The 22,691-nt window shown below is 47.9% G+C and overlaps 2 protein-coding genes across 2 annotated transcripts; both read left to right on the forward strand.

Annotated features, from left to right (window-relative positions):
• Positions 1-1,228: 1,228 nt before the first annotated feature.
• Positions 1,229-13,673, forward strand: pdcd4a (programmed cell death 4a). Its single transcript, XM_070974249.1, has 11 exons — positions 1,229-1,708; positions 6,422-6,724; positions 6,846-6,943; positions 8,756-8,869; positions 8,952-9,173; positions 9,278-9,375; positions 9,629-9,743; positions 11,037-11,144; positions 11,615-11,725; positions 11,842-11,981; positions 12,865-13,673. Exons 1-11 carry the CDS (start codon positions 1,663-1,665, stop codon positions 12,914-12,916), a joined length of 1,407 nt encoding a protein of 468 aa, XP_070830350.1. The 5' UTR covers positions 1,229-1,662; the 3' UTR covers positions 12,917-13,673.
• A 941-nt stretch (positions 13,674-14,614) lies between these two features.
• On the forward strand, positions 14,615-22,413 carry mogs (mannosyl-oligosaccharide glucosidase). Its single transcript, XM_070974262.1, has 5 exons — positions 14,615-14,693; positions 16,333-16,696; positions 18,028-18,251; positions 18,371-18,564; positions 19,831-22,413. Exons 2-5 carry the CDS (start codon positions 16,348-16,350, stop codon positions 21,599-21,601), a joined length of 2,538 nt encoding a protein of 845 aa, XP_070830363.1. The 5' UTR covers positions 14,615-14,693; positions 16,333-16,347; the 3' UTR covers positions 21,602-22,413.
• The last annotated feature ends 278 nt before the right edge of the window (positions 22,414-22,691 follow it).

Below are 22,691 nucleotides of genomic sequence, written 5' to 3' on the forward strand. Positions count from 1 at the left end.
GACAGCACGCTGCGACGACAATAACAGCGTGTGGAATGAGAGCAGACGGACTTCTGGTCATACCTGTTTGTAATATATCACCTGCTGTCGTGCGCTTCAACAACACCGCTCTGTTGGTGTTTGGTCCTTACACGCAGAAAGCAGAGAAAGTCCAAGAATTGACTTTCCAGCTAGAAACGTCACTGATGATCACCCGTCAGGCAGAGCAGGAGACTGTCCAGGGTCTCACAAAACCCCCAGGATGACAAATGTCTTCAGATCAGCTCACCTCATGAGGGACCTGAAGGTTGGCCCTGCTTTCGTCCTCCAAAGCTTGAGGCCTGTTATCGTCCAGGCCTTCAGGATTTCAGCCTTCAGTCAAGTGTTGTTTAAGTCAGCTCACAGGAAACCAGGTAGCCTCGAACACCTGCGTGGACCTCACAGAGCGGGAGAAAAAAGGGCTTTATATGACTGAAGGCATTTCAGTCAAAAGATATGAGGCTGCTGTGGGCTCCTGAGCAAGGATTGGTCATCATCTAACAGCGTTTTCAGCGCCATCTGGTGGTGAGCGCTTGGATGACAAAAACACTCCAATTTATTATCAACGTTTTCTCATCAAGCAACATTTATGGGCCATGTTTGCCTTCGTTAGATAAGAGACGTCGCTGAGCTGAAAGTGGCAAGTAAAAAAAGCAAGGCAGTGAAGCAAGCAGCCAACAGGTCTGAACGGGCTGAGGATGAGGTGGAAACCAGCAGGAAAGCTCATGAAGATGGAGAAACAGCACCGACAGTTCCCCATTCATCCAGCAGCACTGACATCACTACAGCTTTAAAGCCTTGACTGCCATCAAAAGTCGTGTTTGGCGTCATAAACTAGATTAGACTGAGTTTGATGCGATGAATATTTATTAGGATTATATTTAAGAACCAGTGTGCGGCTCCCACATCACAGCAGAGTAATTAACTATGACTGACATGAACATGAGAAAGGCGGAATAGTGAGGAATCTTAGATATCAGATGAGTAAATCAATAAAAAGCTTCAAACACTTGATGTTGATGTGATTTCTATGCCACATCTGATGTTTATTTCGGGTTACAGCATCTTCATAGTGACTTCATTCACTCATTTTAAGGTTTAACTATTTTTCATGCAGCGCAGCGATGGCTCGTACAGCCATGCTGCTCTGTGATTGGTCAGGGTGGACCAGCCCCCACCCCCTCTGCTGACCACTCCCCATCCGTGTTTCGCCCCACGTGACTCCGCCCGGATCGCTTCTGCAAAGTTAAAAACAGACTTTGTTTATCTTGCAGCCTGTTTGTCTGCACGCGCTCGGACTAGTTTACCTGTGTCTCTCACCTTCACTTTTTTTCTGCTCAGCCGGAAACGCTGAGCAGCGCGTGAAGCTTCCGCACCGACCTGCGCCGCTTCTTCAGCGTTTCTGCTCTTTCTGATTCACTTTGATCGTTTTTTGGTGTGTTTTCTGCAGCTGATATCGTGCACCGCGTTAAAAAAGGCTCCGGGCTCCGCTTTTCTCTCTCCGCCAGGTGCCATCTGCCAGAAGTCTGTTCTGCTCCAAACGGCTCGGCCTGCGGACGTTTGCTTGCAGTTTTTTTGGGGGGGTTGTTGCTCGGCAGGAGGAGCGCACCGTGAGGATTTTTAATCGAGCATTTGGAGAGCGCCATGGCGACCGAAGTGGATACGTGGTCCTCCGCTCCGCAAGCCGACGGTGAGTGAATGAACTCGGCTTCGCTTCACGCAGCGTCCGTCGGTGCAGACCCACCGCGGGGCCTGCTGGCGTGCTCCCCCGTGTCCATTGTCCCTGCATGGGATGGGCTGCCGCGTTAGCCATGCTCCACCATGTGCTCCGTTAACACCACACGCACGCACATACGCATGCACGTCGACACACTGGTGCAACAAGCAGCTGAAACGCACACACACAGGCCCAGCTTCAGGGCGCTGCAGCCAGAACCGAAGTCCATTAACATTTTGTAGGTTTTTTCTTTGGGGCTTTGGCATTGTTGTTGTGCTGCTCTCACATTTAACCCTTTCACGTTTCTGATTGGACCAGGCCGTAACGCTCACTTCCGCTTTGGCAAGCGCGTGCACGCGACATCAGCGCTGCAGCTGAGTGCGTTTACACTCACACGCACGCACGCACTCACACGAATCTCTGTTGCTCGTTTTCGTCGTCAAACGAGTAGTCATGAGTGAGCTCGAGGTGTTTTGGTTCCTGCTTCTTTTTCCTGGTCGACAGGATGTTATGGTTGCGGTTCCTCAATCAGCTCCGCGTGCGTCGGGACGTTTTTCGTCCGCGTGGAGCGTTTTAACCGTTTTTTGGGCCAGACGCGGTGCTGGTGGGCTCACAGACCCCGTTCTTGTGGGGAGTTATGAGTTTTTAAATGAGTACGACACTGCAGCTGTCAGGTTAACCACAGAGGATCCAAATCGATCGATCCGGATCACCGACGCGTCACTCATCGATTCTCTGATATGTGTCTGTGATGCGTTCAGTGTGTGCTGGATGTGTTTAATCTGCACTCTGTGGCGTTTCTTGGCTGCTACCTGAGCTCGTGGCACACACAGTTCCGTGCTCGGGTCAGCCTGGCGGTGACGTCGACACGTATAGCCTACTGTACCAGCCAATAGGAACGCTTACATAATCCCTGCGTTGTTGTGCATTTAAAGCTTACGTAAGAGAAGCGCGTGTGTTTGAGTCCGAGTGAGTGAGTGAGAGAGTGAGAGAGTGAGAGAGAGAGAGAGAGAGAGAGAGAGAGAGAGAGAGAGAGAGAGAGAGAGAGTGTGTGTGTGTGTCCGTGTCCAGCCGAGAATCCACGTTTGAGACGAGCGTCGAAGCTCGAGCTGTGTTTGGCCACTGACTCACCTGAGGGTGCACACAGGTGGACCAGTGCAGGGCAGACCCACATGGCATGTCATTGTAGTGTGTGTGTGTGTGTGTGTGTGTGTGTGTGTGTGTGTGTGTGTGTGTGTGTGTGTGTGTGTGTGTGTGTGTGTATGTGTGTAAAGATGCTTCAGTGCACTGATGGGGTGTTCTGCGTGAATCTGACGAGCCTTTTTGTCTCAAGGAAGGTCAGCCATGCTTGATTGAGCAGCCTCTGTTGATGAGGTGGACACACACACACACACACACACACACACACACACTGTCAAAGAATCTATTGTCTGCTGGGATAAAGAGGGGAAACAGCTTGTGGTGGAGGCTCAGCAGTCGATCAGACGTGGAGTCTGACCTTCAACGCTTCTGATTCCAGTTTATCATCCAACAATCTGACAAGTTACTCTCAAATCACCAGATCCTAAAGCCTCGCCTCAGAGTTTCCAGTACGAACAGCGAAAGCACCTTTTAGACAAAACCACCACACTTGTTGTGTGAACGTTCTTGACCTCGAAAACGGAAGTTTGACAGAAATAATCTCAAATCGAAGTCCTTCATTTCAGAGCTTTTACTGCACATTTTAAGGCGTCTGCCAGATTTTTCTCTATGAACTTCAACTCAACACACAAGCCACCTGACAGGTGGTTCCACCCTTCTTTTGCCACCAGAAGCAAAATCCTGCAAAAATCCAGAAACTCAACCTGTGGCCTGACGTCAATTTAAAGATTTTTAATTTTTAACTGGCAAAAAAAAGGAGAAATCAGCTCTGAAATGTGGGCACGGCTCGCTTCATGTGAATGAATTAAGTGGCTTAAGGATGTTTCTCCATAAATAATCTGTCTGATCAGAGCAGGTCTGTGCCTGGCGGATGGCTCGTAGGTGCAGGTCTGAGCTGCTGCTGTGGGAACACCTCCAGCACTCCTGGGTGCGTTAAGAGCTGCCATAAACGTCAAGGCCGATCTGCTGGTGGCCTGCTGAGTTCACATCATGTCCTCCTTTTGTTCACGCTCCTCCTCCCGCGCACGCTCGTGAAAACATGTCCGCACACAGAAACTGAATGAAGCTCTTTGTGCAAAGCGCTGTTTGACACGCGTCCGTGGATGCGACCGGCTGATTGTTCAATAAAGACGCGATGGGGTGGACTTCCTGTCCGGTTATCTGAGTCCCTCTAATCTCTGCTGTGCTCTTTATCTGTGTTGTTGCTCTCAGCTGTAACTCAAAGCTGCACGGTCAGCAAAACTGCACAAGTTTCCATCAGTGAGGTTCATTTTCCTCCACTGATCGTTTCACACGTGGAAACCCTCGTACTCTTATTCATTGAGTGTGTGTGCGTGTGTGTGTGGTCACTTCCTCAGCTTCTGATGTGTATTTAAACACACACACACACACACACGCGTCTGAAGCGTGTTTTTAAGTTAACTCCCGAGTCTCCTTTCATTAAACAGGATGACAGTTAAACCCCCGGGACGTCCACGCCCGTCTCTCCTTTGATAGATAATCACCAGAGGACGGAGGGCAGAGGACGGTTTGCTTTTTGTCCCCATTATCACTGCGCAGACACTCGTTGGACCAAAGAGGACATCACACATGTTCTCACTTAGGTCTTTTTTCTGAGCGTGGGCTGGCAGAGAAATCGTCTTCTCTGCCGCGCTGACCTTTGTTTTAAGCAGGAGTTTGTCCTTTTTTAGAGACTCGAGGACACAGTGGTCCCACTGTTGAGTCTCAAACTGACGCAGATGTGAGAAGAGAAAAGGGAAGTTTATGAACACGCAGAAAGTTTTAAAACAGCAGAGCGTCTCTCGTGTCAAGTCTGTTCCTCTGCAGGCAGATCGGAGTTTTTCTTCAGACTATCAACAGTTTGCGCCTCTCACGTGTAAAACATGAATAAAACATGTGGAATCAGTCGGATCAGATGTTTTAACACATCTGATGTCTTTTTCCACATGAAGTTAGATTACTGAGTTAAAGGTTATTATTAGAATAAAATCTCTCCTTCACTGAGGATCCTGCAGATTTTGTTCGTTCTTCTGTGACAGTTTTGGATTTCAGCACAGAGACGTAAAAACAGGCCTCAAGCTGCATCTGACAGATTCCCAGAATCCGTCTCCAGTGGACATATTTAGATTTACAGTCCTGCAAACTGCGTCTGTCTTCAGAGTAACACGAGCTCGCTCTCATTCACGAACGCCGCCGCTGTCCTGAAACCAAACGCCCGGCCCGCGGACGCTCCCACGCGCCGTGTAGGCCAGAGGTCCTCTGCTGGTCCGCATCTGGCTTTCGGACGGGGGCGGCTGTGGAAACCATCATGACACTGGTGTGGTTTGCTGGGAGGCGTTCAGGGTCGGACAGAGTGAGTGTGATGCTGCAGCTCTGTGGCCCTCAGACCTTAAAGAGGCTCTTCGTCGCTCAGCCTCTGCTGGCTCGGCTGCGTTTTGTCCTGCGTGTGTTGCAACCTTTTTTCTTGGCAAACATCTCCGACTTTTTCTGCCTTCCTATTTTTTTTTGCTCTTTTCCGATTGGCCGGCCCATTTATTTGGCACGCTGCCATTGGTTGGATCCTAATTTACTGTGCTGGCAGGCCGTGTGGCCTAAGTGAGGGGAGGAGGAGGAGGAGGAGGAGGAGGTGCCACATGTTGGATGTTTACAGGTTTTGAGAGCTGAGGGTGTGGTGCTGCTCCGACCACAACAGGTTAATTCAGGGAGGCGTCCCGCTTCGCTGGAAGGAGCCTGCTTTCTTCTGTTTCTCTCACTCCTCGGCTGAACTCCTCTTTTAGAGGAGGTTTCAGTTCGTTTCTCCCTGCTGCAGAACTATGATAATGACATGATTTGTAAGCATTTTCTGCTGCTGCTTTTCCAGATTGTTGGTTTAATCTGCGGCTTGGCCCTCCTCCCTCCCCTCCCCTCTCCTCCCCCTCCTCCCCATCCCTTCCCTCTCCTCCCCTCCCTCGGTGTGTTTTCTACATGTCCTGTAATCTATAGGGCCGTAACTCCTCAAACTGCCATTTGGGGCAAGTATTCATTACACCCTCAGACATTCCTGCTCCCTCTGCTCCCCCCTCGCTCCTGCAGCCCGGACCAGCCATGGAGCGACCATGCCATATGTAGTCAGGCACGCTGGAGCTGCGGCGTACAGATTGCAAGAAGACGGAGGAATAAAAAAAGGGGGGGGGGGACTTCTGTCAGCGTTTCTCCAGCATGCGCTCCCCCCCCCCCCACCCACTCCTGCAGGAGTCCAGTCCTGCTCGTTTTGTTGTCTCCCCTGAACGTCTTTCCTCCACATGCACAGACGCGTCGCGTGGTCAGTAGTTTTTTGACACCTCCCTCCTGCTGATGGAGGGCCAGTGTCACGTCAGTGCTGTGGTGTCATGTGACCTTTGGCTCAACGTGCAAAACATGGCTGTGACATATGGAGGTGACCGCGGCGCGAGCAGCCTGGAGCGTTGTGTTCACGCCTTGAGCCGCTGCCGCCGCCGCCGCACACCTGTAAAGGTGCAGGTTGATGATAAACCACGTCACTGAAGGCATCCAATTTTCTGCCCGCAGGGATGTTCTCTTTTGACGACAGCAGGGCAGAGGCCGACCGTCCCTACAGTGGCGACGAGGACGCACTGAACGAGGCGGAGGTGAACGGGAACTGGACACCCCAGGAGAAGGCGCTCCACGAGGCGCGGCTCAAGGCCAAAGCCAAGCGCCGCCTGCGCAAGTCCTCCTCCCGCAACTCCACCAGCGAGTCCTTCTCCGAGTCTGGAGATGTGGCGGTAGGCGACCCGAACAGTCCGAAGGGCAAAGGCAACACCAACGACCGCAAATCCAGGACGGGCAAAGGCCGAGGGCTGCCCAAAAAAGGTACGTCTGAGCTCCGCCGGCGTGTGCGTGGCGTTCTGCTTTTTGGCTTTTTAGATATGGGATCACGACGATGTGACGACCTCTGATCTGTGCTGGTCTGCTGACTGTCTGGTTCGTCCAGGTGGGGCAGGTGGTAAAGGAGTTTGGGGGGCTGCCGGGATGGTTTATGAAGACGAGGAGCCGGATGTACGGGACCCCAACTATGACGAATCTGCTCAGGTGAGTGCGTGCAGCCGACTGTGGACGCGTGCATGTTCATCTGAAAGAGTTTGGACTGTGTCCTGATTGGAGAGATGACAGGAAATGAGGGATGAGAGCGGGAAATGAGGCCCGGCAGGTGGTGGCTGTGGCTCCCAGTGGCGCCTTCACCCCTCAGCCGCCATGACCACCTGTTATTTTTGTCAGTTATCGGGATAGTTTGCGCTGGAAATTAAAACTAGTCGTAGCAACCAGACTGCTTTGCTCACAGTAGAGTCGGTAAAGTGAAGCTGCAACCAAGTTCTTTTCAAATCTTGGTTAATCTGTCATTTTCTAGATTGAGCTGATTAATTATGGGTCTAATGTGAGGTCTTCAGATGGCTCGTTTTGTGCAGCCGACTGTTCAAAGCCTGAAGAAATTTGACATTTCTGCCTGAAAAATGACTTAAAGATTAACGTTTTGTCAAAGGGATCTTCTTCTGTCTCTTGCACGGTGGAAGCCGATCCTTCATTTTTAAAACGTTTGCATCACCTGAGCGTCACGCAGAGCTCTGCGTCACCAGCAGAGGTTCGTTCATCTCGCCTGTTGTTGCTCTGACCCGTCGTGTGGAGCTCTTTGTTCAAAGAGGCCACCGCTCAGTGCCGCGGCGCGCTGGACGACGGCTTTTATGTCTTGTGTCAAACAAACGCGCTGATGTCGACGCTCGGCCTGTGAATGAGTCACACGGTGTGTTTCTCTGCTGTGATGAGCTGCAACATCCTGCATGGCCAAAGATCAAAGAGGATGCTTTCTAATTGATACTCGATTATTGATCCATCTGTATAAAAGCTGGTTTTATTTAAAAAGTCCTCAGACTTTGGCCGAGCTGGCAGGAAACTCACCTGATTCGTCCAGGTGGCTCCGTCACATCACAATCATCAGCGTGTTTAATCTTTAACCTGTTATCAGGCGGCACTCTGCGTGATGCTTGACGTTTCATTGGCTGAATGTCAGAGTGAGAACAGAGCTTCTGTCTGCGATGAGCTGATAACGTTTTGGGCTCGGCGAAGCCGCCGGGAGCCGACCTTGAACGCTGCAGGAGCGCAGCAGAAAGGTGTCAGTGTGTTAACGGGGAACTGGGTCAGACCGGCTCAGACGGCCTGCAGGTCACCCCGTCCTCGGGAGAATGACAAAGTGTATAGTTTTGCTTGAGAAATGTCCTCCTGTCCAGATAAAAAAGAAGAAAAGTTTCAGAAATGCAGCGTCATTCTTCTGCCCACGCAGGAAACAGGGAAGTGAATCAGAGTTTTGGACTTTTGGCTACAGTCCCTCTTTAAACTCCTGTTTTTCCCCTCTTACATGAACTCATTAGAAGAGGTCGATTCGTGTTTTATGCTCTAAATTTCACAGGACATTAAAAACCATCTTTTCTCTTAAAAAGCCAAAGCAGTTGTTCCCCTTTTCTAGTTTGTGGGTTTCTAATCGATTCCATCTGTGCTGACTGTTTCGCCTGTCGGGTCGAGCAGAAGCTCACCTCAGAGGTGAGTTGGACCGGACAAAGACGTCTCAGTGATGATCTTAAATGATGACGCACGTGAATTCAATAAGCCGGACAGTGTGACAGAGGAGCGACGCTTCAGTTTACTTCAGTTTGTTCTTGTTTTATTCTGTTTTCAGCTGCTGTTATAAATAAAACTCACGGTGTGACATGTTCTGAAAGGTGCAACACAAATATGAGTATTATTAAAGTAAATTGTCGTAACTGTCAGTGGTTCATGTGCATCCGCTTCGTTGCACATATTTGTGTAAACTGATGGATGTCAGTGGCTGATCGTGTGTGTGTTCTTGCTCAGGGGGACACAGTTTATGCTAAAGTTGTTCCCGAGGTGGACGAGAAGGAGCTGGAGAAGATGGTCAACCCGATCGTTCAGGAGTACTTTGAACACGGAGACACCAAAGAGGTGCAGGTACGCACGCTGACCGGGAGGAGTGTTTAGATAAAGTGATGGAGCGAAGGATTGTGGGTTGACATGTCCTCCCTCCCGTCAGATGTTGCTGAAGGAGCTCAACCTGGGCCCTCATAAGTACGAGTTCTCCTCCCTGGCCGTGTCGCTGTCCCTGGAGGGCAAAGCCAGCCACAGAGAGCTGACCTCCCGCCTGCTGTCCGACCTGTCGGGGAAGCTGCTGTCACAAAGCGACATGGCGCGCGCCTTCGACAAGATGCTCAAAGAGCTGCCAGACCTCATACTGGACACGCCGGAGGCTCCGCAGGTGCGCACGCAGAGGATGAACTGACCCGCGCCTGTCGTGTTTCTGCACGCCGCAGGAAGCGTGTGAGGTGCATCCTGGTGTAAAAGGTGCTTTTGCTCTTTCAGATGTTGGGCCAGTTCATAGCCAGAGCCATCGCGGACCACATCCTCCCCATGTCTTTCCTGGACTGTTACAAGGGCAAAGTGGACTGTGACCATGCCAGGTGAGCCAGGATGAGCAAACAGTGCCGATACCAGCAGAACAGCCGCTGCTTCAACACGACCAGCCTCAAACGCAGCAGCTGTGAGAGTCCAGAAGAATGTGTGAAGTTCATTTTTACTGTCAAAAAGACGATAAGAAGCAGAACGCGACGTTCCTCCTCTGGGTGGAAAAAGACTTCTGCTCTCTGTCTCTGTCTGTTTCTGTCTGCGTAGATTTAAATGAGCATTTTGTGGTGTGTGGGTATTTTATTTCAGAGTGGCGTTGGACCGTGCCGCCGTGCTGCTCAGCATGACGAGGGAGATGGTTCGCCTGGATAACGTGTGGGGCGTCGGCGGAGGCCAGAGGCCCGTCAAACATCTCGTCAAAGAGGTGAGCTCGCGCCAAACGGGGAGAACGCTGCTCGCTTTAAAAAGAGGTCAGTGTGTTTCACGTTGACAGTGTGCCACGCATGTAAACAGAAGGCAGGGGTGCATGCTGGGAAGAGAGCCACGGGCCAAGCCTGTGCTGTGTCAGCAGAGAGCTTTTCTCCTCCGAGAAACTGGAACCGCAAGAAGGAGGCCATGGAAGAGGCTGACACACACACACACACACACACACACACACACACACACACACACCCTGCACTGTGTGTGCGGTGTCCACACACACACACGCATTGTTCGTGATCTTGATTTTCTGGATTTTTTGCTGCTAATGCAGGCGTGGGCGGCGTGGGAGTTTCGAGTGCACACGTTGTCAATCGTACGTTATGCAACGTTTTCGGGGTCCGCCGGCGCCGTCAGTCATGCGGCGTTGTGTAACCGTCGGCGGCTCTCAGACCTGCTGCCCAGCTTTGATTTCCTGCCTGCTTGTGTGCAGCCTGAGGGCGACTGGCTGCAGCAGGAGGCCTCCTCTCGCCCTCTGGGTGTCTTCGCCCTGTCGCCGCCCTCCCCGTCCGCATCACGTCCCCCCAGCTCGGTGAATGAGACCCACGGCTGACTCACGAGTGCTGGTCCAGCTTTGAGGCTTTTCATCTTGCATCAATCACACGCCTCTCTAATCTCAGCGCGATGAGTAACTGTGCCATAAATAAATTTGGGTGAAACGGTTGATGTATGCAGCTCCTCGCTGAGCGACACGACTGAGCAACGCTGACAAATAAGAGACGAAAAGATTCAGTGCAGCTTCAAACAGAAAGCCCTTTCTTTGTTTGTTTTCTAACGGGGCTCGAGTTGCCAGGTACGACAGGCAGGTGTGCCAAGTTTGATTTCCCAAGGAAGTCTGGTTATTGCCAGAGTCAATCCCTCACATTCAGCGGCTTGATGTAAGAGACGGATCCTTTCAGGTGTTATTGTTCAGCTCGGCCAACACAAACTCATTGTTAATCCAGCAAACAAAGGTTTGCCCCAGACATCCAAGGCTGTGCTGCTAAAACGAACTGTGGATCAGCGGTCGTGCTTTAATCATCATTTCTCTTTTTAACAGAAAGACAAAGACTCGACGTCTGTGTGTCCCTCTCTTCTCACAGAAAAGTTTATTTTTGATGTTTGCCGGGCGTCGGCAGGCAGATCCGCCCGTCCAGTGACGACACTTACAGGTCGTTCTTCATTCCAGGTGTGTTTGATGCACGTATAAATCTCAGCGGCGTGAACAAATGTTGTCTGTGTGTGCGTCCTGTTCCAGATGAACCTCCTCCTCAAGGAGTACCTGGTGTCAGGAGACGTGTCGGAGGCGGAGCGCTGCCTGCGGGACCTGGAGGTCCCACACTTCCACCACGAGCTGGTCTATGAGGTATGAAAGACGGGATGTTACTGTGTCACAAATCCACCAAGAAAACAAGCAGAAGCAGATTAAAACCAGTGGAAGAGACTGACAGCAGAAAAATAACTGAAGCAGGATGAAAAGAGATGTCTGACGTGTCGTATGTCAGATGGTGCTGTTTCACGTGTGCAGCACCTTCAGAGAGAAACGCCAGGCTCGTCACTTTTTTATTATCTAACAGATAGACACACATTAAAATACTAAACATTACATGTTTGGATTTATCAAACTGCTGCATCTCGTCCTCTCATGTGTAAGCACAGTGGCAGAGGGCAAACACTGCCACCCAGTGGTGAAATGTGCAGCCTACACGTCCCTGAAAGGACCTTTTTTCATCAGCTCTTCCTGATTCTGCTGATCCTGGACTTGATTATTGGATGATGGCAGCACACTGCTCTTGTCCACACACATCATATGTCACTGTCCTTATTGTCCCTCAGGCGGTAGTGATGGTGCTGGAGTCAAAAGGAGACACCGCCAGTCACATGATGATGAAGCTGCTGCAGTCCTTCTGGAAAACAGGCCTCGTCACTGTGGACCAGATGAACAGGGTCAGTGCCTTTTCAGCCAAACTGACGTGAAAAATGTCTCCAAGAAAGACACGATTGGAGCAAAATTAACGTCGTCAAACTGTCTTTTTTTTTTTTGTCCTCCCTTTTCCCTGTAGGGCTTCCAGCGCGTCTATAACGAGCTCCCTGAAATCAACCTCGATGTGCCGCATGCTCACTCCATCATGGAGACCTTTGTGGACCTCTGCTACCAGGAGTCTGTCATCACCAAACAGCTGAGGGACGCCTGTCCCTCCAGGTTAGTCAGACGTTAATCAGCATTTGAAAACACTGTTCTCATTTCTCATGAATAAATATTTTTGTTATTGCCAGAAAATCCCATGAAAAGCCCAAAACCAACAGTTTGTTAATGTCTCTCAGGACTTTCTGACGTCCCCACCATGTCCACTTGTTCTGGGGCATGAGCAGATGTTAATGGTAGCAGGATGTTTCCAGAGCATAAATCTGTGAAGGATTCATTCCTCTGTGATATCCAGATCTTCAAGCACAGCCGCTGCACAGCTATCAGTATTCTGCTGAAGCGCGGTTGTGCCTCCTGAAGCCTCGTCACCTCAGCTGTGCATTTAGATGATCTTCTGAACTCAAACACATACTTAACATACATAAGACTGGTTTTACTACCATCTACTGGATGTTAAGATGTATGCCATTTATTCTTCCAGGGCCAAACGCCCATTTTGCATCGCGAAGGAAAGTGAAAAATCACTTGTGTATCCGCCTTGTGATTCGGATCCTCTCCAAAATTTGTTTGGGGCTTCCTTGGACACCCCTGCACCGAGTTTACTGAAAATCAGGCCTGTGGTTTGTCAGTAATTCTGTTGACAATCAGACAAACCGAAGCCAAGACTTAACCTCCTTGGTGGGGTCCATGTTCTTAAACAATGAAGTGCAGCACTGATGTGCTTTCATGAGTTTTGGACAACAATGGAGCTCCATGGCACAAAGGAATAAGCTGGGTTAGGCTTTGAGGACACTGGGAACATTTGTCATCAGGGTTAATTCATTTTTTTTTCATGGGATTTGTTCAAAATAAGAGAACATAAAGAAATCAGCTTTAACATTTAATATTCAGGCACTCGCCAAATGACACTAACACTGTCAAACTCTGTTTCCTCCACTAGAGGGCGGAAGCGCTTTGTAAGCGAAGGAGATGGAGGCATGATCAAAAACTAATACAGGAGAGGAAGAGGAAGACGAGGAGGAGGAGGAGGGGTGTCTCCAGGTTCTGCTCCAGCATGTTTCCCCTGAAACCGGACGTGTTGGCAGTCTTAGGTTTCCTTGTTCCTCTCTCGTAACGCCGTCATTACTCAAACCAGCGTTGACGTTCGGTGAACGTGGGCTGAAGAGCGGCCCGGCCTTCAGCTCCCTTCATCCTGTTAATCACTGTTTTTGACATTTTTTTGTAAGAATATTCTTCATTTCTGGGCTTGACGTGCCCCTCTTGCCTCAGTCTTTGTACCTGTTTCTAAAGAATAACACAAAGTCAGAGCGGCAGGAAGGCGGGGGGGCGGGCTGGGGAGTGTGGGAGGTTCATTTGGGTAGTTTTGTCTCTTGCTTTGCTTCACCTGTTGCCACACCTGTATTTTATTTTATTATTTTTCTTTCAATGATACAAAAATGAAAACAGCACTTAAAAGACAGAAGACGCTGCACAGCGAGGAGCACTTGGTCATTTAGCTCAACAAAAGGATCCAAATCTTTATTTTCTGTCTCCGAGCGAGGACGACGTCCGCTGCAGCTTCTGGTTCAATTATTCTGATCCTTTATGAACAGTGGATTTTTTTTTTTCTTTGGTTTTTGGTCTCTGAGGCCAAATGTTCACTTTGTAAAGCACAGCAGTCAAAGCATTTTGGCTATGTTTGGGTGTTTATTGGAAACATTGGGGCAAATGTACTTTGGAAGTCCTTTTTGGAAAAAAGAATAAAGAAATTGGGGATGTGTTGGAAAAAAAATTTAACTGCAATATTTAGAGGACTGTGACTGCTTATAATGAATGAATCTCCAGCTCTGGACGCTTAACCTTTACAGCAGAAAGCAGAGCTCATGTGGAAGTTGTCCTGAAACCTGGAATCTGTTTAAAGTCTGTGAAACGGTGACTTCGACTTTTCTTGGAAGACGATTTGTTAAACACATTCAGACCTTTTTGCCACCGTCTGTAACAGTTTGACATGTTGACCAAAGTTAATGTGGCTCAGAAATATATTTCATTCATGAAAAAGAAACAAAATGCTGTTTTTTGGTTTGTTTTCATTCACATCAGCAGCGACGATGAAGGAGGAGGAAGTGATGGACGAGCGTAGCAGAGACCTGTGTCCATCAGTCGTGGTCTTTAATGAATATTTCAACCTTGTCTTAATTTCTACCGTCTTGGACCACTTTGTGTCATGTCCATCTTTCTTTGTGACTGATGGTCAGAGCAGCTGTAAGCATGTTAAACCTGTAACTCAGAAGAAGCTTGAGGTCAAAGGTTAGGTTTCTCTCCTTGAATGGGACATCTAAGGCACTTGGCTTTGTGTCTTCATAGCAAAGCCGAATTATACCTTCAGTGTAAATGACTGCTTGAGGGGAATTTGTTCCATGGTTCATATTTGGACTCCCTCTTCATGCATGCAGATGTCCGGTGTTTTGTTTCCTGCAGTCCTCTTTGTACAGTTGATTGATTTGGGATCATCAAACTGTTGCAGCACACTCCCCCACAGAAGACGTTCGTATTATATATTGCAATAAAACCACACATTTCCCTCTGCGGTGTCATATTCACATGTTTTTCTTCATGCGCGCGTCGGTATACAATCTGAACTGATCATGAGCAAGCGGCGGGGGGACTGGTGACGTCACGCACGTGCATTACGGAGCGGAGTACACGTCAGTGGAAACGTCGCAACCAGGAAGTGGCTAGTCAGCTAGCAACGGATAATGAGCAGCTGAGACTCTGACATTTGACAGGCCGGTAAGCATTTGTTGAATGAACATGAACCTAGAACTGTAAACCGGCTCCGTATTTCATGACGTGCTCGCTGATTAAAGCCGCATTATGTCTCCACAGCTGCTCGGTCTCACTAAAAACTAGCGTTAGCATTGCGACGCTAACTAGCGAGTAGCGCGCAGCCGACATGCGACGCTGCCCGCGGTGTAACGTTAGACTCACCGGCTCAGTGTGTTCTGGGCGAAACAGGTGTCGGTGGTCGCTGCTTAATTTGGAGGCATTTTACGTAGAAACTGCGTTTAATTTATAAGATAGTCGCCTTTTCTACCGTCATACAACACGCAGGGTTAACGTTAGCCAGGCTAGCAAAGAGGCGCTGTAGCTTCATGGTGACGTGACCTAACGTCGGTGACAGGAGGCTGCAGACGTTAGGAGGCTCGAAACGACTGTTTTCTCAGATGTTGTGACAATGAAGGCCAGATTCTGTGTTGTTTATAATGTGACATCAGTAATAATAGTACTCTCAACTGCGTTGGTTATTGAAACCTACTCTCCTTTAACAGTTCATGTTCTCAACTGCAGCCTGAACTACTGCTGTGTAATACAACAGCACTGCGATAAATCCTCCCCTCATGCCAGTGAAATGTTCAGGTTTTGTGTGTTCTGGAAGGTTTTTCTTATATTTTAACGGCATCGTGTTTATCAGTGATGCGGCAAACAATCTGCAGCTTCCAAAGTGACCACACAGCTTAACCAACACCTCCCTAAAACCTCATTATTATGACCTGAATGAAAGTGGGATTTACTGCAGGGCTGTTGTATTAGACCTCATTAGTTTTAGCCTGGTGTACCTAATAAACTGTCCTAATAACTGAGTGTTATTATAGATCACAGCAGGAGACAGAAGGTGTAATACATGTTTGCCTAATGGTGCTTTTCTTAGATCTTTGCCTTTTTATTAGAACTGCACATCCTACACAGCTGGCCCACCTTATCTGTCATTGTTTAACTGTTTCTGATATCTGGTCTGCCTGATAGATAGATAGATAGATAGATAGATAGATAGATAGATAGATAGATAGATAGATAGATAGATAGATTAAATATGAGCCTTCAAAATGACCAAAAAGATGAATCAACACTTGTCTAAACAGTGTCAACAAAAGCTGAATGTACACTTTAACGGGGTAGTTTTGCAATCAGTAATCCAGTGACAAATAGGTATATTAAGGTCACAAGAGTCATTAAAGTATCAGCTGATCAAGCTTTAAACTTTCTATTCTATCAAAGAATTGAGCTGTTTGCAGCTCATTCAGGTCAGAGGGTGAGATGTATCTGAGCTGAACTGAGCCAGGGTTACTGTGTACCTATGGGATATCTAAGATTGATAATCAGTGGATCCTGTCCTGTACCTACCCACAGCATTTATTTCTTATAAATGCATTTATTTCTTATAAATGCAGCATTTATTTCTTATAAATGCTGTGTGATTTTACACTGTAAGACGTTGTACAGTGCGGCGATAGATTCACAGATCAGGTGCAGATTTATGAAAGCGCTGTTTGAAACAGACCTTCAGTTACCTTCCAGTTTCCTTGACACTGCTACACAGATTTAGACTATTAAATAAAAATATCTTCCACCCTCTTCTCCTCTTCTCCAGCTTCAGAAGGGCAGGATGGGCAGGCAGAGGAAGAGGGTGGTGACCGGAGAAGCTGCTCCCCCTCCAAGGAAAGATGAGAAGCCCGCTGCATTTCACCGCAAAGAGAAGAAAAAGAAAGTGGACATCGGCAAAGTCTTCATCAACATCTCCATTGGCCTCTGCATCTTCAGCCTGATCTGGTTCTTCTACGCCCTCTACATGCGCTCCAGTCTTGCCAAACGGGTGGTGACCCTCCACCCGTCGCCTCCTGTCCTGGATGCCAATAGCAGCAGTGCCAAGGTTTCCCCGGAGAGGTTCTGGGGTTCGTACAGGCCTCAGGTCTACTTTGGGATGAAGACCAGGAGTCCCAATTCGATTGTGACGGGTAGGCTGACACCTTCAGAGTCCAGCTGAAAAACATTTGAATAGTTAAAGAGGAAATCCAAAGAAAAGTGAAATACTGTACAGATCAGATTTAGTTTGTGAATCATATGAACCCCAAGATGAGTGACGATGTCATGTGGAGACACAGGAAGTAAATAATGGAGGGAGACACTCCCCCTGGGCCGCTGTCAGTCACACTGTGAGTCAAATGTCACTGTATACTGTATATGACAGACTACTTTGATATACGGTACATAATGTGATCATGTGTTCACATTTTGGATCTGGTGGCTTTGTTGAAGCAGGTTAAGGAGCGTTGTTCACTCCGATTAACACTAATGAGTTTAAAAGATTAAAACCATGAAGAGACATTTGTTTCTCAGCTCAGAGCTTTACTTCAAACTCTGGCAAAGATCCCAAAGTTTCTAAAGATAAGTATGTCTATAAAATGAAGCTGAATAAATGTGAAACATTTTCATTTTATGGCATGGTGCAGCCATAAAAACATAACATGGCGTCTTGGTTTGAATATTTCACTCGGTGTAAACATCACATTGCCTCAATGAACTGGAATAAACTGATAGACATATACAGTGCTGTCAGACACTTTGGAGTAAGATGATTTTTCCAACCATGATGCTGCTGGAGTGTACAAATATACACAGTTTTCAGTTTTTTTGTTACTGTCTTTACTGTCAAAGTCACACTAATATCATGTAAAATGGTAATTGGACTTCATTTCTGTTGCACTTCTCCAGTCTTACCAACCACTCAAAGTGTTTTACAACACAAGTCAGCATTTACCCATTCACACACACTCATTCACACACAGACATTCACACTGGTGGCAGCGGCTGCCATGCATTGGGAGTCCACAGTCCAGATTCTGTTTTAGGGTGGATTTTCCTTTTGATATTTAATCGTTTGCTTTTACAAAATGTTTGCTTTGTTGCTTTAATCAAATCCTCAGTGTTGAATTGCACTGGATCGGGGACAGGGTGGGAAACAAGCCTAGACACTTGTCAAATTCAAGCAAATTTTGGCCACAGTTTCTAGGACTGTTTACCCTCTCATCCAATTTGGATGACCAATATTGTTAATTAGTTGACAGCACAAAGTGCACTACATTTTCAAATAGTGAGTAACGACAGATAATTAAGCACTGCTTTTCTCAAAGCCCAGTTGGCTGGTAACATGCTGCATGTAGCCAGTGAGTTTTGGGACTTACCTTTTCTGTGAAACTGTTGACTAATTATTTTCCAAACGATGTCCTTGTGCATCCTGTGTGCTGTGCACCCAAATGCATTTACCTTGATTGTTCTATCTCCCCAGGCATGATGTGGATGCGTCAGTTTTCTGACATGGATGTAAACCTGAGGCACACTTGTGAGCAAGGGGATCGTTTGCAAAGCTATGGGTGGCTGATGCATGATGGGATCACCTTTGGCGTCCAGGAAATCCGAGACAACGATTTCACGCTAACCACAGAGTTTGTCAAGCGGATGGGAGGGGATCACGGAGGAGACTGGACCTGGAGGATCACTGCCAAACAGCATGTGAGTGCGGACGGTTTTTTCAGCCTAATGAGCAGATCCTCCATCTTCCATTTATTTGAATTATATCTTGCAGTTGCAGTTATTGCCCATGTTTAATGATTTCTGTTTTTACCCACCAGAGCTCTGCTCCTCAAGCGCCAGTCATCTCGCTGATGTTCTACGCAGCGGCAGACACACAGGGATCACTGGAGGCTCACATTGAGGAGAGAAACCGCCTGGCATCCATCACTGGTTTCTCAGAGGAGCTTGGAAACTTTAAAATCTCCTTCAGAAAGCCAGTAACTGGCGAATTATCCAGTTCCAAATATGCCAGGTAAGTGCATGAATACAGGAGTGACGGTAAAGTGGCAGCAGTTTCAAAAGAAAGACATCATGGATGAGGAATCTGGAGGGAACTGTAGAGTGACTGCCAGGGCTCAGTTTTATCAGGTTTAACGATGCTATGCAGCACAGAAAGGTGACCATTTAAACCGCCAATGAGCTAACCCTAACCCATCCATGTACAAAGGCCTGTGTGTGGCGATTTAAAGCTGCAGTGCAGGAGTTTACATCTAAATAAACATCCGCTGCGTTCAAGCGGTTGAGCCAGTGAGCTCACAATGCTGATCAAGCCTATCGCCGCCAGGTGAAACTGTGTATTGTGCAGGATAGCAGTGTTTAAATAGGCTACAGCAACTCGGAGGACTGCGAGGCCTCGAAAGCGTGTCAAGTGTTTTTGTAATTACTCTCACTGCCAGAAGGGGGAGACATGTTCCTCTGTGCTGGTTTAAAATGTGATAAATCACCAAATCTTTTCCAAGAGAAAAGCTCTTTTTGAATGACCCTGAGGTTTCAAGTCTGTTGTCTTGACTGGATGAGACTCAGTAGTAATGTCATGTTGTGCTGTACTTACATTATTACAGGGCTAAAAAGAAAATCCAGCCACTAGATGGCAGCAAAAGCAGGCTTTCCAGTGTGTTTCATCAGTCCAAAAACACATTGAATGAATTAGGTTTCCTTAAGTCTGAAAGTTGTGGTATGCACTGATGTCCTGCACATGCTCTGTATATTGATTGAAAAGCCAAAGGAAAGCAGACTCTGTCCATAAGGGCTCTTTTCTCAAACGGCACAGCTGTCGTTTCAGCAGCGAAGGTGTTTATCCGCCTTCAGACAGTCCTGTCGCTGCAGTATTTTTTTGTGTTGAGTGGATCAGGACTCTCTGCTAGCAACACTAACAGGGAGCACCAATATTTCACACTTTGACGAGGGCCAGAGACAACCAGCGTAGCAAAATAGAGAGGTACAGTATGCACTGCTAGAAATGATGTTTGATTTCTTATGATTTACTGTAGGAAGATGGATGATGAAGAATTAGTGGGAGCTTAAAGTTTGATTTTACTCTTAAACTCTGAGTCACCAGTGTAATATGCACAGCACAATATGAGACTGCAAAGGCTTCCACCGTGCTCAGCTTTCAGGCTATGACACAGCGTGCTAACGCTTTACAAACATAGCTAGTGCAGATGAGATCACTTATGTGTCAGGGAATGACTGAGCTACTTTCAAGGTTTGCGTTAACAATAGATCCTTGTCTTTCCAGTTACAACTATCTTCAGACTGTCTCTCCTGGCTTGGAGAAGCTGACTGACATTGTGAAGCACAGTCTGAACCGCAGGTTTGTCTACAGTCCGCCCTCCGCCGAGAAGAGGCATTACATAGCTGTAGACACCTACAAGCCCCCCCACCACCAAAACCAACAGAAAACCTCTGACACGAGGAAGGAGAGCGACTTTGTGGTTTACCAGGTGACCGTCCAGACGCCGTTCCAGATCGAAGTTCTGTTTGAGTCCGGGAGCTTCCACAACCGTCCCAACCAGCTTGTGGGCTCCATCATGACTCAGGAGCTGGAGAAGAGGAAAGCTGAGTTCAACGCAAAGTTCGAGAAGACTTTTGGGCTTGAGAGCAAAGGTTTTAGCCAGGCACATATTAAGTTTGGGAAGGCGGCGCTCAGCAACATGTTGGGTGGAATGGGCTACTTCTACGGCCAGTCCGTGGTACAGTCGGCCTACAACGAATACCCGCTCCTGTACCCTGAAGGCGCTTTATTCACTGCTGTACCATCACGCTCTTTCTTTCCCAGAGGTTTCCTTTGGGATGAGGGCTTTCACCAGCTGCTGCTGAGTAAATGGGATCCCCAGGTGACAAGGGAGGCTATCGCTCACTGGATAGACCTGATCAATATCGAGGGCTGGATCCCCCGTGAGCAGATCCTGGGAGACGAGGCTCGCAGTAAAGTCCCAGCTGAGTTTGTAGTGCAGCGTAACGAGAATGCCAACCCACCCACTCTTTTCTTAGCTCTTCAGGAACTGATTGAACAACTCTCTTCAAATTCAGAGAAGGTAGAATCTCAACCAACCTTGCCTTTCCTCCGACGGCTCTTCCCCAGACTGAAAACCTGGTTTGAATGGTACAACACCACACAGACGGGGCCCCTACCGAACTCGTACCGCTGGCGCGGACGCGACAAGGACACTAATCTTTTCCTCAATCCCAAGACCTTGACTTCTGGGCTGGACGACTACCCTCGGGCCTCACACCCATCAGCAGATGAGCGCCACGTGGACTTGCACTGCTGGATGGTCTTATCCTCGGGCATCATGGCAAGTATAGCCCGGCTCCTGGGTGAGCCTCACCAGGACTATGAACGCTCCCACCGAGTCCTCAGTGATAACAACCTGCTGAACGAGCTCCACTGGTCAGAACAACACCGTGCTTTCAGTGACTTCGGCAACCACACCCAGGCTGTGTCCTTGCAGCAGGAGAAGGTGTACGTGCCCCCTGGACAACCCCGCCATCAGTTCCCTGTGGCACGCCTTGTGCGCTCAGTCCGCCGGGCCCCCAAGCAGCAGTATGTCAACGCTTTGGGTTATGTCAGCTTGTTCCCTTTCTTACTGCACATTCTTACGCCGGACTCTCCCAAACTAGAACATATCTTCCGTGACATGAGAGACTCCAGTAAGCTGTGGACCCCCTATGGCCTGCGTTCGCTCTCCAAGGCCGATCCACTGTACATGAAGCGAAACACAGAACACGATGCCCCATATTGGAGGGGACCCATATGGATTAACATCAACTACTTGGCAGTCAGAGCCCTGCACCACTACAGCAACACAGACGGGCCATACCGAGAGCAGGCAGCTACTCTTTATGAGGAACTCAGGACTAACATGATCAATAATGTTTATAGACAGTATGTTGAAACAGGGTATATCTGGGAACAGTACAATGACAGCACTGGCAGGGGCCAAGGAAGCCACCCGTTCACTGGCTGGTCAGCCCTCACAGTATTAATTATGGCTGAACAGTACTGAAGCCGTAGATTTCATCTCATGTTCTCTAAGATTTTGGCCTTCATTCATCAAGACGCAGCTGAAACAACAACATGATCAGACGCTGAGATGCAATAAAATGTCTGGTTGATGAAACTCTACCAGCCATTGAAAACCTGAAAAAATAGGCATATATGATCAGTTTCTCATCCAACCTTTCAGTAAAATAACAGGTTTCACACAGGCACCTCTAAAGGGTCATTTCATACAAGTGCAAGTGCAGCTACCCTGTCTTTGCTGTATGAGGAGCCAAGCTCGGTCTAGTGCTTCAGGTACATACTTAAGCTGCAAACCCTCAACTTCAGACACACACGACTTCATCGCTGCCAACTGCAGTGTTTTAACATGGAAAGTCAAGATGGATGATTACAGTATTTTTCTTTAAGATGCAGGAGACTGTTGGTCCCTAACCCCCTCTGAGCAGGTACATGCTCTTACTGTACGCGATGTTGTTTATGAACAACCCTTATCACATTTCTGAGTGTCTGTCTGGGAAAATAAGTGCATAAATGAACGAGCTGTGCATTCACTCGACAAGTGAGGGCCATTATTCTTTACTGTGCCATTTCTCTTAAATCATATGTCCCCAGTTCTCTGCTGAAAATGATTAGTCAGTTTGATATTTTATTGTTTGATCACATAGAAGCAAGAATCTATTCGGTCTTGTTCAACATTTCTGAAATTGCTGCTTCTGAAAGCAGCTGTATTTTGTACACAGGGCCTTTGACTGGCAGGAATACAACATCCTCAGACTGGTTTTGTTTTGTTAAGAACAAATAAACGGTTGAAATATTTGTTTTTGTCATACTGTACTCTTTTTTTTGGTGATGTTTGTATGTTACCTTCATTGATTTAAACAAGTTATTTATTAAAAACTACAGTCTCTGATCGCACTTCAACAGACGACAATGTCCTCTCAGTCCATGCGGGATGTTTGAATTCGACTGTAATTGGTGATTATTTTATGACTGCTTGTGAGTTGCTGTAAGAGTCAGCGGCGTCTCGCAAATAAGCTCTAATTTGCAACAGCTGCCGACACGTGTGTGCATGAATCCACGAGTTAATGCATTGA

This window comes from Chaetodon trifascialis, chromosome 2, assembly GCF_039877785.1.
Source record: "Chaetodon trifascialis isolate fChaTrf1 chromosome 2, fChaTrf1.hap1, whole genome shotgun sequence".
NCBI classification, from domain to species: domain Eukaryota; kingdom Metazoa; phylum Chordata; class Actinopteri; order Chaetodontiformes; family Chaetodontidae; genus Chaetodon; species Chaetodon trifascialis.

What these genes read in the sequence shown, in the direction of transcription:
- pdcd4a (XM_070974249.1), top strand. Translation starts at nt 1,663, where the DNA reads ATGGCGACCGAAGTGGATACGTGGTCCTCCGCTCCGCAAGCCGACG. An exon ending in ACTATGACGAATCTGCTCAG is followed by an intron (nt 6,944 to 8,755) that starts GTGAGTGCGTGC and finishes GTTCTTGCTCAG; the next exon opens with GGGGACACAGTTTATGCTAA. An exon ending in AGGGACGCCTGTCCCTCCAG is followed by an intron (nt 11,982 to 12,864) that starts GTTAGTCAGACG and finishes TTCCTCCACTAG; the next exon opens with AGGGCGGAAGCGCTTTGTAA.
- mogs (XM_070974262.1), top strand. Translation starts at nt 16,348, where the DNA reads ATGGGCAGGCAGAGGAAGAGGGTGGTGACCGGAGAAGCTGCTCCCCCT. An exon ending in GGATCACTGCCAAACAGCAT is followed by an intron (nt 18,252 to 18,370) that starts GTGAGTGCGGAC and finishes TTTACCCACCAG; the next exon opens with AGCTCTGCTCCTCAAGCGCC. An exon ending in TCCAGTTCCAAATATGCCAG is followed by an intron (nt 18,565 to 19,830) that starts GTAAGTGCATGA and finishes TTGTCTTTCCAG; the next exon opens with TTACAACTATCTTCAGACTG.